Here is a 14,607-nt window from a genome sequence, read left to right on the forward strand (position 1 = left end):
CTCCTCCACTACATCAATATGGATAGCTGCTCTCTCTCTCCTCCACTACATCAATATGGATAGCTGCTCTCTCTCTCTCTCTCTCTCTCTCTCTCTCCTCCACTACATCAATATGGATAGCTGCTCTCTCTCTCCTCCACTACATCAATATGGATAGCTGCTCTCTCTCTCTCTCTCCTCCACTACATCAATATGGATAGCTGCTCTCTCTCCCCTCCACTACATAAATATAGATAGCTGCTCTAATTTCAAATTCTTTGTATGACCAGTGCATGTAAAGAAATTGACAATAAAACCAACTTGACTTGACTTGACTATGGTATTACCGGTACATAGTTTCAGCTAGGCAATGTGATACTGCATACTAGTGTAATTACATCCGTAACAGTTCTCTTCCTGAATATATCTCTGCTTTCTCTCAGAGGCATACACACAAAGACACAGACACGCACACTGTTAGGTAAATGCTTGCACCTACTGTGCCAATGTGTTTTTCACAAACATAACGCATTAGTGTATAATGTGTTCCTACAGGAGAGTTATTCATTATAAAAATGAAAAAAACGAAAGAATGAAAGGTGTTCACTTTGAGTCTTGAATACTTTGTCTGGCTATGTGTCCACACACACACACACACACACACGCACACACACACGCACACACGCACGCACACCAAAACCGTTTCCCCAGGTTTCTACCATATTTTTAGAGTCCTGTCCCAGCCCATTCCCGTTACTCTCCTAATGCAGTATATGGTGATTTCTGATACCCATTTGATTTGCAGCCAAAGGGGAAATCTCTTGATTGTACTACTCAAATGTTGACAGGTATGACACAAACACTCGTTTACTCTCTCTCTCACACTCACACTCACACTCACACACACACACACACACACACACACACACACACACACACACACACACACACACACACACACACACACACACACACACACACACACACACACACACACACACACACACACACACACACACACACACACACACGATTTCCCCACAACCACACACTTCTTCCCAGCACTCTTTCTAGGTCAGCAGCAAACGAAGGGGGGAAAGCACACACATGGACAAAAACAAAAAGTCATTTATCCCACGTCCTTCTTAGTAGGGCAGCAAATGTTAGAAAACACACCTGTTGTGCATGACAGGAGTGTCCTGCCCAGGGCTTTTGAAGAGGGCCGTCCGGCTGCCTGCCTGCCTGCCTGCCTTCTGGGACAGATAATCCCAGGCAGAGGAGCCTCCATTCAGGCACCCCGGGCCTTGGAAAGCCCAGGGATTAGCACCCTATACAAACTCACCCACCGTCAAAAAAGACCTCCCTGTGCGCTGCGCTACGCAAGGAATTTGAGAATATTACATTGGAGCTGATTTGAAGCTTTTTACTGGAATGATGTGAAAGGTGCTACTTTTTTTAACAATCTGGTTGTCCTAAACAACCAATTCTATAAACATCTGTGGTGTGTTCTTCAAAGTCAAAAACAGAAATGACTTTTAAACTGGCTGATGAACCACTAAAACAATTTTGCAAAGATCATTTCAACAAAAGCTTTCCGAAATGTGGGGCTTTACAATGATAATGAATGATTCAATTACAATGATTCAACTTGACAAGAATGAGAAAATGTACAACCATCTGCGAATTACATTCAACCACATTCATGTTAAAATTCAAACACACACACACACACACACGTCTCAGCTCTGAATGCTGATCACTGCGTGTATATGGACAGGATTTGGTCGAGATCATCCCCATTCTCCAATTGATCACGTTCTTCATGAATTATAAGAGCAGGCCTCTCTAATTTGTTTCCAACTTGTTTCGCTGTTGCCATTGTCAATAGTTCAAAAACACCCGCTCTGTATCATCCGTTTTCAATTTGTAATCTATACTTGGTACTGCATACTCTGTCCAAGCAGGAGAACAGCACATAAAACGGATTCGAAATCAGCCAAAAACAGGGTGGTGTCTGTGCGCATTGATGTCTGTAGATGTCTGTACACAACATATGAGTTGATTTTGTCATTATATGTTATGGTGGTCAATGGCCTCCACCACAAAGCTACAACTGAACATGACTTACCGCAGAGATACACCAGCGGCGATCTGAGCGAGTCGAGCGACGGAAGTAATTGACTTTGTATTGAGTCGAGAGACAAAAGCGATTCTGGAGACTAGAGCGATTTGCGCGCCGAGCGCGACAATTTGAAGTTGAAATCTTTTCAACTTTTTATGACGCGGTTCGGCGACAAGCCGCGACAGCCAATGACTGTATAGAGGTCAGTGACCACAGCCAATGGGAATGCTTGAATGCTTTACCTTCCGCCTGTACGGACATACTCTAGTCTCCTCAGTCTCTCGTATCGCTTGCTGCTACACTCTGTCGCTTGAGTCGCGTCGCCGCTGGTGTATCTCTGCGGTTACAGTCATATAGTGCTTCATTCACCTTTTACCCCCAACAGACCCGAGCTGTCCATCTAAATACAGTACCTCACAACTACGCCCTCTGCTGGCAGTCTGAGGCGAACACAGGTACTGGCAAGCATTATCCCTGTGGCCAGCACGATCACCATCACCATCAACGTCAGCATCTCCATCAACAACTCTTGCCCCCCCATCAGGGCCTCAGTGTAGAAGACAAACAGCCAACTGCGTCGTGTGTGGGGTGCAGGAGTAGAGTTGAACCCTGACCACGTCAGGACAGCAGAGCTCATGGCACATCTCTCAGTGGTGTCAAGGAGCCAAGCAGGCAGGCAGGCAGGCAGGCAGGCAGGCAGGCAGGCAGACAGGCAGGCAGACAGGCAGGCAGGCAGGCAGGCAGGCAGGCAGGCAGGCAGGCAGACAGGCAGGCAGGCAGGCAGGCAGGCAGGCAGACAGCAGAGGCAGCACTTGTGCTGGCCCTGTTCCTCCTGAAGTTGGCCTGTCTCCTGGCACCTGGATCGATGTCCGCAGAACACCACACGTCCAACCGAGATTAACAGAGAGGAATGAGGCCAGCGCTGACCGTTTCTGGACGGTTTCTTTTTCATAGATCTGCACTTTCCCCGTCCCCCAACTTCTGGATTTTATATTTATGCCGGGAAAATGAGGGTGGGGGGGCTATCATTGTGTGGTGTGGTGTGGTGTGGTGTAGTGTGTTGTTGGGAATTATAAGAAAGGAAAAGTGTTGAGGCAGGAAGGTTCTTTCACGGCCATGGAGTCACACACACACACACACACACACACACACACACACACACACACACACACACACACACACGTCATCATTTCCAGGCATTCCAGGAACAGTCAGTTCACTTCTCAGCCAAGTGTGCACACACACGTGCACACACACACACACGCGCGAGCACACACACACACACACACACACACACACACACACACACACACACACACACACACACACACACACACACACACACACACACGCACACACACACGCACACACACACGCACACACACACACACACACTTGGGTATTGAGTGTGTGTGAGTGTGTGCGTGTGTAGGAGGGACAAGGTTATAAAAAACAGAATGTGGATATCCATTGTTTTCTCCCCATCAAAAGCATGGAATTAGCTGGACAAATTTCCTTTCCTAACTTGTTTTACGCATTTGAGCTGCATGAAATTGTGCGGAAAAAAGACACTCACACACTGTATAATTTACTGACTCACTTTGTCAACCACAAACCCCCACATGAGCTCCCTCTGTTGCTCTCTCCCTCTCCCTGTCACACACACACACACACACACACACACACACACACACACACACACACACACACACACACACACACACACACACACACACACACACACCGGTATGCTCTGTTGCTCTCTCCCTCTCCCTGTCACACTCACACACACACACACACACACACACACACACACACACACACACACACACACACGTTTTAACAGACGTGCGCACACACACACACACGCACACGCGCACACACACATGCACGCGCACATACACACACACACACACACACACACACACACACACACACACACACACACACACACACACACACCGGTATGCTCTGTTGCTCTCTCCCTCTCCCTGTCACACACACACACACACACACACACACACACACACACACACACACACACACACACACACACACACACGTTTTAACAGACGTGCGCACACACACACACACGCACACGCGCACACACACATGCACGCGCACATACACACACACACACACACACACACACACACACACACACACACACACACACGTTTTAACAGACGTGCGCACACACACATACACACACACGCGCACACACACACACGTGCACGCGCACACACACACACATATATATACACATACACATACACACGTCTACACGTGCACACACACACTCATAAAACTATCGCACTAGCTCCAAAATTAACCTCACTTCTTGCGCAACAATAATCCTTATGTCATCATTAGGGCTGGGTATCGCAGCCATGTTCCTGTATCGATTCGATTTCGATTCTTAGGGCTTTGAATCGATTAATCACGATTCAATTCGATTCCATTCCATTGATTCCAAATCTATTCAATCCGTTCCCTTCTTGGTGCCAGGATTTCCCCCAAAAGATGCTGTTGCCTAATTTTATATAAATATGTCAAAGGGCTGTGGCTTGACAGTGTTAACAGATTGCTAATTTGTAATAAGTAGGCCTAGGCCCAATTGGCTAATACCTACTGGGTATTTTCCATAGACCTAAATTAAACAAAAAGAACAAAAAGAAAAAGAACCAAAAAATCGATTTTGTGCCCTGTGAATCGATTATGTGAATTTCGATTCGATTCGATCGATTATCGATTAACTCGATTATTTTACCCAGCCCTAGTCATCATATCTTTTTTAATGTATTTTGTATGGCCTTTTTCACATTTATTCCAGATAGGACAGTGAAGAGCGACAGGAAGCGAATGTGGAGAGAGAGATGGGGTAGAGATGGCAAATGACCCAGGCTGGATTTGAACCCTGGGTGCAACCCTTGGGCATGCAAGCCCAAATGTGGGGGGCTTAGCGCAATGCGCCACAGCGCCCCCATGTTATCATATCTTATCTTATCATATGAACTGCAGAAAACGAAGTTGCTCTGTAGAGCTACCCAACGCGTGAAAGTAACATTAGCCTCATTTCAAGTGAATCGTACACTTTGGGGCTCGACTGGCACAGAGGTTAAGGTAGAAAAGGTGGAACCAAAATATAACTATTTATTTTCATACATGAAGGGCCCCAAAGTGTCTGATTTCACGTGAAATGACCCATTATGAAAACACAGTGGTAAGCCACGTCTTACTAATCCATGAGGCTCATGTGCAAAACTATATTTACCCTTTGGAAACCCAAACAGCATGACCAGTCCCATAGACCATGGTGGGTGAGCCATCAAGTATCAGTTGCATACACTCACTACTGGCTCAGGCTGACCATTAGGCAGGCCACAGTAGAGAGGTGATGTGGGATGTAAGGCATGCGACGACGTGCTAGACACGCGCGCGAACACACACGCGCGAACACACGCGCGAACACACACACACACACACACACACACACACACACACACACACACACACACACACACACACACACACACACACACACACACACACACACACACACACACACACACACACACACACACACACACACACACACACACACACACACACACACACACACACACACACACACACACACACACACACACACACACACACACACACACACACACACACACACACACACACACACACACATACACACACACACAGGTTTTGTCTTGCACACGTACACAGTGGGCAGTCATGGGTGAGCGGTTAGGGCGTCAGACTTGCATCCCAGAGGTTGCCGGTTCGACTCCCGACCCGCCAGGTTGGTGGGGGGAGTAATCAACCAGTGCTCTCCCCCATCCTCCTCCATGACTGAGGTACCCTGAGCATGGTACCGTCCCACCGCACTGCTCCCCATGGGGCGCCACTGAGGGCTGCCCCCTTGCACGGGTGAGGCATAAATGCAATTTCGTTGTGTGCAGTGTGCAGTGTTCACTTGTGTGCTGTGGAGTGCTGTGTCACAATGACAATGGGAGTTGGAGTTTCCCAATGGGCTTTCACTTTCACTTCACACCAAATAATTAGGTGCCCCATTATTCCTATTACATATCTCTCTGCTTGTGTTGAGTGTACAAAATAGCATGGTATACTAGGTACACATTTTTCCTAAATGAATGAAAGACAATATGTTACCCATCCCACGCATAGTTTTAAAATACTGTAGAAGGATATGAAACAGAACATTGTATATCGAATTTGGTCAAGGTTACAATGCCACCTGGTGGTTGAAAAAGGTATAGAGCCTACACCACCAGCCTCTGGGGCCACATGGCATAAAAACTCTGTCTATGTATTTTTTATTCATATAGACCGACTGGATGCTTCAAGATCGTCATCAGGACTGTATACAAAATTTGAAATCAAAATGGACTTTCATGTACCAGACTGGGAAGAGCCACATGCCAACATGTGGTAATGTGTTTCCAAGACAGCGTAACATGAACTGAGATCTGCCCAGTCCACTTCCCCATGGTGGGACAAAAATGAATATCATTGTGGGCTGCCGGTAAAAAAAAGAATTGCTCATCTAACGCCACCTTAAAGGTGCATTGTGTAGGATGGTGACCAGAGTAGGTATTACAACTATGCTGCTCATTGGAACTGTGCTGTCCATTGCCAAATTTGATCTGTTCCTAAATATACACTACAGTAAATAATAAACTAATATTCACGAGTATGACCAAAGTACAGTGAGTTTTGCAACTAATTCAAAATGGCGGACATGGAGAACTTCCTGCTTCCACATATGGGAAGTGCAATTTTCCCAGTCATAATGAATACTTACAATTTGATGGTGGTGGTAAGTATTTGTGGAAAAAGGAAACATTTGTGAATGGGCAGCATGAATTCTGGAAAGAAACTGCCAAGAATATTTCACAGTGCACCTTTAAATCTGCCAGACTGAGTCATCAGAGTTGTACTGAATATAAGTTACTGTATGTCAGATGTGCACAGTATGTAGTGTAGAGTGTATGTAATAATCCAGAGTCTAAACCTCATCTCCATTTAATTTGGTCTTCAGGCAAAAAAGACCCCCCCACCACCACCACTACCACCACACACACACACACACACACACACACACACACACAGAAATTACATCCATAATGATGTATGTGACTAAGTTGTATGTTAGAAAGAAAGCATGGCCTTCGGTCTCGGAATAAGAACAATCACGTCACCTGACCTTGCTGACACACTCTCTCCACAGCACCCTACTTGCCTGACCTGACCCCTGTTGCCCTGCTCAGACACTAATGCTCTTGTTACCTTACAGAGTGCCTGCACGCATGCACATTGGGGCACACACACTCTCAGTGCACCCATCTCACATGTCCAACTCAATTAGTGGTGCTCGCTCACTCACTCACTCACTCACTCACTCACTCACTCACTCACTCACTCACTCACTCACTCACTCACTCACTCACTCACTCACTCACTCACTCACTCTCACTCACTCTCCTCATACACCTATCTTACCAGCGCTGCTCAGTCAATAGCGCTCCTCTTTTACATTAAATTTAGCTGACGCTTTTATCCAAAGCGACGCACAGTTATTTCCAGGGTATTTGTGACAGTCCCTGGAGCAAACCTTGCGCAAGGCCACTTCAGCTATGGATATCAATGCATGGAAAAGTAAGGGGTGGCATTCAAACCTGCTACCCTCTAATCTTAAGACCACTGCCCCCTAACCATTAAGTCACGGCTGTCCTCTTGTCTTCCAAACACACAAACACATACACACACCTCTTGACTTCTCAAATGACAGGTATGCTTGAAGGCTTGAGAGGAGACACACACACACACACACACACACACACACACACACACACACACACACACACACACACACACACACACACACACACACACACACACACACACACACAGGTGCCAACTTTAGCTCAACATTGGGTGGTCAAAAAAGTTGAATGACTGAAGTGCACACAAACAGACAGAAGACAACAATCAACATGTTCATTATTATTGGGATGTTTTTGCCCCTCCACCGTAATCTTTTGGGGGGGTCAAAAAGGTCCGTGCCCCCTTTATATTCAGTGCCTATGCACACACGCGCCCACAGGCACGGGCACGGGCACGGTCGGGCACACACACACACACACACTCACGCGCACACACACACACACGCACACACGTCCCACCTGCCCTGCTCGGCAGGAGTGGCACCTCATCCTTCGAACCTCTAGACTTCTCAAATGGCAGGTATGCTTGGGATTTTGAGAAGACACACACACACACACACACACACACACACACACACACACACACACACACACACACACACACACACACACACACACACACACACACACTCATCCGTCCTGGTCCCACCTGCCCTGCTCGGCCAGCAGTGCTCCCTCATTCTTCAGCCGCTGGCTTCTGGTGGCGCAGTCCTCCAGCAGTGCCTCCTTCTTGCGCTTGATGGCGTGTAGCCAGTCCACCCCCTCTCCCTCCCCCTCGGGATCCTCCTTCTTCTCCTCCGACTCCCGCTCGAACTGCTGCACCACCGCCTTGGACACCTTCTCACCGGCCTTCCTCTTCCAGCCAAACGAAGCCATGATGACCTCCATAAAGAAACATGAATGGAGCAGATTTTATATGATTCTGATCAGTCATCCCTCATCAGAAGTGGCACATCAAGTATTTTATACTATTCCATTACTGACGTTTTTAAGTGCCAATGCCTCTTGTGAAAGATGCAACTTTTGACATGCATAGTAGGCCTACACCTCCTACTGGGGTTCACCTGACAACAAGTGTGTTTACAAAGACATTTTCACAGCACGTGACTGACCCTGCTATTTTTGTTTTATTAACAGGTTGCATGCGGCTAACCTACTTGCAATGGCTCTGAATGAGCCTGTAACAGTGCATAGGCTACCAAGAAAAGATCATCCTGTTCCAAGTGCATTGTATTATACAACCTGATCTGTGTACAAACTTCCATCCCCACCCATCTCTATGCAATCAAATATCCCATAACTCGGTGATCAAGTCATAGGTGTACAGAGTGCCTATTCTCAAGGTAGGGAATGGAAACAAGCAGTATAATAACTTACACTGCATGAATCCGATCACCAACCAACAACATTCTCACAGTGCGCAATGTTTACCTAGCTGTCCAAGCTACATCCGTAGCAGACGCGCAGCATAAAACGCTTAACTGCTTCTTCGACATCTACAAGTAGAACAAACATTTCTATAAAGGTGAAAAACTGGTAGTAATACTTACTACGATTATGCAAAGTGAATTACTGCAAATGTTTTGACGTGCACAAGGACAGCTGGCGCCATCATTTACGTTTACACCAAAATTAAACTACTTCCTGTTCTGAGCCTTCACAATAAAAGCTCTCAGCAACATTAAAAACATTTAAAAGGCCATATAAAGTTTTTTTCTGAATACAGTACTGTCTGAATGTATGATTGCATGTGGTGTCACAATTGCGAAAATGTGATTATCTGCCACCAAAATGTGATTTTATGCCATCAAAATTATATCTTAGAAAGAACCCCTACAGATCCTGCCAGTGCTACTGAAGTAGTCCTGTGTATTTGGCTCCTCCTGGTGGTTTCTTGAATTTACTACATTTACTACATTCACAGTATGATCTCACATGGTCCATCATGTGCATTTATAACTGCCAATGGAGCTATGAGCTCAAAATAAGATCTAGACTAGTCAAGTGTGCTTTCAGTCTTGTTTTGTGCTCTTTGAGAGAGAGAGAGAGAGAGAGAGAGAGAGAGAGAGAGAGAGAGAGAGAGAGAGAGAGAGAGAGAGAGAGAGAGAGAGAGAGAGAGAGAGAGAGACGGACGGACGGACGGACAGATAGACAGACAGACAGACAGACAGACAGACAGACAGACAGACAGACAGACAGAGACACAAACGCAGATTTGTTTTTTGTTTTTTTAAACCATTTTCAAGTCAATGCATGTGGAGTAAAAATGTAATTTTACCTGGCTTAGCATTGAATGTGTTAACGACAAAATGCATTTTACACAAATCAGCACTGAGTAGCTTCTTCCATCTACAACTTGCAAATTCAGCAACAAAATCAAAATCTTCTCTTGAATTGAGTAGAAAAGCTGCACTCTGATTCTTGTATGGGTTAGCGTGACAGACAGGTGTTTCATTCAGCCTAAGCCTTTGAATGCTTGGGCCGAAATGTCTGTCTGTCATGCTAAGCCACTAGAATAAAATACAAGAATTACACCCGAGAGTGCAGCTTTTCCACTAAATATGAACTTTGATGTTCGGACAGTTGGGAGTTCAGCGCACTCTCTGAAAAAGACTCTTGTAGCTAGTCACATGTAGGCTAATTGAGGCTACTGCTATTGGGTGTGGCTGTCACCTCAATCATATGGGCAGTTAAGCCTACTGATGGGGACCGGAGCCATCGAGTCCAGCCTGGGTTGTATCCCATTCCCAACTCTACTCTATCTCTCTTTTCCACTTCTTTCCTGTCACACCCTTCATTTTATCATCATAACTAAGGCTGAAAAGGCCCAGAAAATGTTTAAAAATGGATATTCAATATGATTACCAAACATGCAGGGCTGGATTGATGGACAGGCTAATTGGGCCCAAGCCCAACCTTCCCCTCCCTGCTCAGCCCCTTGAACAAGGAGTCGCCTCGGGTAGCATTTGGGACTACCTAGGGTAAAAACCTCTCTCTCTCTCTCTCTCTCTCTCTCTCTCTCTCTCTCTCTCTCTCTCTCTCTCTCTCTCTCTCTCTCTCTCTCTCTAATATCGTTTATTTATTTATGTATGTATGTATTTATTTATTTATTCATTTATTCATTCATTCACTCATTTATTTTCCATTGTTGCCCAGGGGCACTTAACTCCTAAACCCGTTATGACACAATCCCTGTTATATAGTTGTGTGTACTAGTAGTACTATGATAGCAAAATCTTTTCAATGACTATTACAGCGTTCCACTGGTGAAACAGATTACACTATGGGGCTTTTCTTTCCCATACAAATATATGGCGAGAAAGTTTAGAAGGTTATAGTCCAGTAGTTTTCAAAGTGCGAGGATGCCAGGGCGGCCATGGCAGGCAGGAAAACCAAAATAAATGATTGAATGAATTGAATGACTTAAAGGAGCACTCCAGCCAATTTCAATATGCTGTTGTATTGCTCACGCTACCCTTGACTTGTCAGTACCCGGTTATGCTGCATATTTTGGCTCAGCCCTTTCCGAGATATGAGCTATTCTAATGGGGGCAGGTGTTTGTTTACATTTTAAAAAATCTTAACATAGGCCTACTCCAAATATTTTCCCAAAACGTATCGCGGTTTGCTAATTGTCTGCTGATGTTGCACTTTGGATGTTTTTGGGAATAAATCAATATATATATATTTTTAAATGTAAACAAACACCTGCCCCCACAATGACCAGGATCTCGGAAAAGGCTGAATAAAAGAAAACTCTCAGGTACTGACAAGACCAGGGTAGTGTGACTGCATGTTGAAATTGGCTGAAGTTACCCTTTAATACATCAAAATAAAACAAAAATAAGATAAACAGTATTCCCTTTAGTTGAGAACTATTACACTCTACTGCATCTCTGAACATTACTACTATAGGGCAGTCATGGGTAAGCGGTTAAGGCATCAGACTTGTAGCCCAAAGGTTGCCGGTTTGACTCCTGACCCGCCAGGTTGTTGGGGGGGGGGGGGGGTGATTAACCAGTGCTCTCCTCCATGACTGAGGTACCCTGAGGCAGAGTTGGGACCAAGTCACTAATTTGCAAGTATCAAGTCCGATTCAAGTCACAAGTTAAGACACATTTGACCAAGTCAAGTCCAAGTCCAAGTCGTGCCAAAGCCAAGTCCAAGTCCAAGTCTTATTTTTTCCAAGTCACCTTGTATAATTTGTGCAATATTGACAATTACTTTTGGTCATAAATTCATTACCTCATGTACCCCTTTGCCCGTCATGTCCCTTACGAAAACGGACCGTGGTATACCATGATTTCATGCTATTTTGAGCATGGTTTGGCATGGTTTTTGGTTTGACTAGGTTTAACTATAAAATTGGAGCAATGTGGGGTTAGGTGCCTTGCTCAAGGGCACTTAAGTCATGGATGGAGGTGTAGGGAGAGGTAGGCCTAAGGGTGGGATTCAAACCTGCAAATCTATGATCTTCAGTCCAACTCCCTAACCATTACTCCACAGCTGCAAGCGGCTGCAAACATGCATGATACTATGGATGGTTCAGAGTACTATAGAGAGAGCATGGTTACTACTGCAAAACCATGGTTACAGAAAAACCAAGAACACTTTTCGTAAGGGGTTCTAAACACAAATAATAAGCCTACTGGTACTGTTTAAGGGTAAATAGTTTACATTATATTATTACATTACATAGCACTTAGCTGACACTTCATTTATTCAAAGCGACTTACGGCTATTATTTTTCAGGGTATTGGTTACAGTCCCTGGAGCAATGTGGGGTTAGGTGCCTTGCTCAAGGGCACTTCAGCCATGGATGGAGATGTAGGGAGAGGTCAGGGGGGATTTGAACCGGCAACTCCTAGATTGAAAGACCAACTCTCTAACCACTAGGCCATGGCTGCCCATGTTTAGTTTTACTTTCTTTCATGCATTTTGTTCACACACAAATGCAAAAAATGTATATATTCAGACGACTTGGAATGCTATTGCAAGTCATTGCAAGCTAAAACTGTCAAGTCAAGTCAAGTCTCAAGTCAATAGCGTACAAGTCGAGTCAAGTCACAAGTCATTCCTAATATTGGCAAGTCAAGTCTCAAGTCGAGTCATTTGTGACTCAAGTCACAAGTCAGTCTAAGTCTCAAGTCACAAGTCCACATCTCTGCCCTGAGGTACCATCCCGCTGCACTGCTCCCTTGGGGCGCCATTGGGGGCTGCCCCCTTGGTGAGACATAAATGCCATTTCGTTGTGTGCAATGTGCAGTGAACACTTGTGTGCTGTGGAGCGTTGGGTCACAATGACAATGGGAGTTGGAGTTTCCTAGTTGGGCTTTCACTTCACTTAATTCACTATAGCCAAGTCGTTATTTCATATATCCATGGGGAACGGACTCACAGGCATAGACTATGGTTGTGAAAGGTGTGCAGAGTGTGAGGGGGGCTTTGGCTGAAATCTATCGGTAGCAGTGGCGTGCACAGACATTTTGGGGGGTGTTGAGGGCATGTGGAACTTCCGGCTGACTTTCTAAGCTATAGAGGATGTATTATATCAAGGCATTACTGTCTCATGCCTTTGACAACAATGCCCATGAAGCATTTGTAGACCATCATGGCAACACCACAGTACAATGTGACCAAAAAAACTTTCAAAAATAACTTTCAAAAGGGGCATTTTATGTCCAGTAGGGCAAAGGGGCAGGTGCTTTAGCCCCACCTCCTCCCTATCTGTGGACACCTATGATCGGTAGCCTATATGGGGGCCTTGTCATGGTAAAGTTTGGGAACCCTAGTCCAGGGGTTTTCAAAGTGGGGGCAAGGGACCCCTGGGTGGCTGCAAGGGAGTGCTAGGGGGGCTGCAGCAGGTTGGCAGGAAAAGTATAGCAAAACAAAAACAAATAATTGAATAATGAATGTACACCAAAATAAACAAAATAGTTAAGAACTACATTGTAATAATCTATTTGACTGCATCTCTGAACATTATTACTATTTAGTCATTTTATATGGGGAACTGACACAAAGACATAGACTATGGTTGTGCACAGCAAAAAATAGTGTGGCACATCCCATGTTAGGGGGGCCTTAGCTGGAATCTCCCGGTATCTGTGGGGCCTTGTCATGGTAAAGTTTGGGAACCTCTGCCCTAGTCTATTCACCTTAGGCTATTCTGGGCTCTGACACGCTAACATACAATCTGAAGCCACTACTCTGTCTCAGAGGTTCATGCATAATTCATGTACCCACTTACTCCATGTCTAGCTTGTGCCATGATCACCTCTGTCGCACCGATCGAAATAAATACAGTGTTGTTGTGAATTGTATGGAAAAAAATTAAGAAGTCACAGGTCTGTGGGGTGCGTGCGCCAAACCTGTTCTCCGCTTGCCCAGATACACACACTTGTGGAGTGACTGCCGGCTGGCTGCTGATGCTTTTGGGGGTGTGTCTGTGTGTATGTGTACGTGTGTGTGTCCATGAACAGCATCCTCAGATGAAGACGAAGATGGCCCCATGAAATCAGCTAGAACATTCGCGCGGTGTTTGTGCGCCAACGCAAACGGAACAATTTCATTTCATCAACACACGTGATTACGGATGGAAGGTATCGGATAGCCTGTATTCATTTCGTTTATTTTGAGCATTCCCTTTGTCCTGTTATTGGTTGTTGCATGTCAGATGTAGTGGAATGCTGAATACATGCATAGCACGTACGCACTAAAGGACTTGTTTATCGAGGGGATGCTCTC

At 45.4% G+C, this 14,607-nt stretch overlaps 1 protein-coding gene across 1 annotated transcript in view; it reads right to left on the minus strand.

The window, feature by feature from the left end:
* Positions 1-9,507, minus strand: part of ttc33 (tetratricopeptide repeat domain 33) — a 75,824-nt gene extending 66,317 nt beyond the window's left edge. The window contains exons 1-2 of the mRNA XM_063209937.1: positions 9,411-9,507; positions 8,510-8,742 (exon numbers count right to left, since the gene is read on the minus strand). Of these exons, the coding sequence (XP_063066007.1) occupies positions 8,510-8,736 (227 nt within the window). The 5' untranslated portion in view covers positions 8,737-8,742; positions 9,411-9,507. The remainder of the gene's footprint in view (positions 1-8,509; positions 8,743-9,410) is intronic.
* Positions 9,508-14,607: the final 5,100 nt, after the last annotated feature.

The sequence above is a fragment of the Engraulis encrasicolus genome, chromosome 11 (assembly GCF_034702125.1).
Source record: "Engraulis encrasicolus isolate BLACKSEA-1 chromosome 11, IST_EnEncr_1.0, whole genome shotgun sequence".
Taxonomy (NCBI): Eukaryota; Metazoa; Chordata; class Actinopteri; order Clupeiformes; family Engraulidae; genus Engraulis; species Engraulis encrasicolus.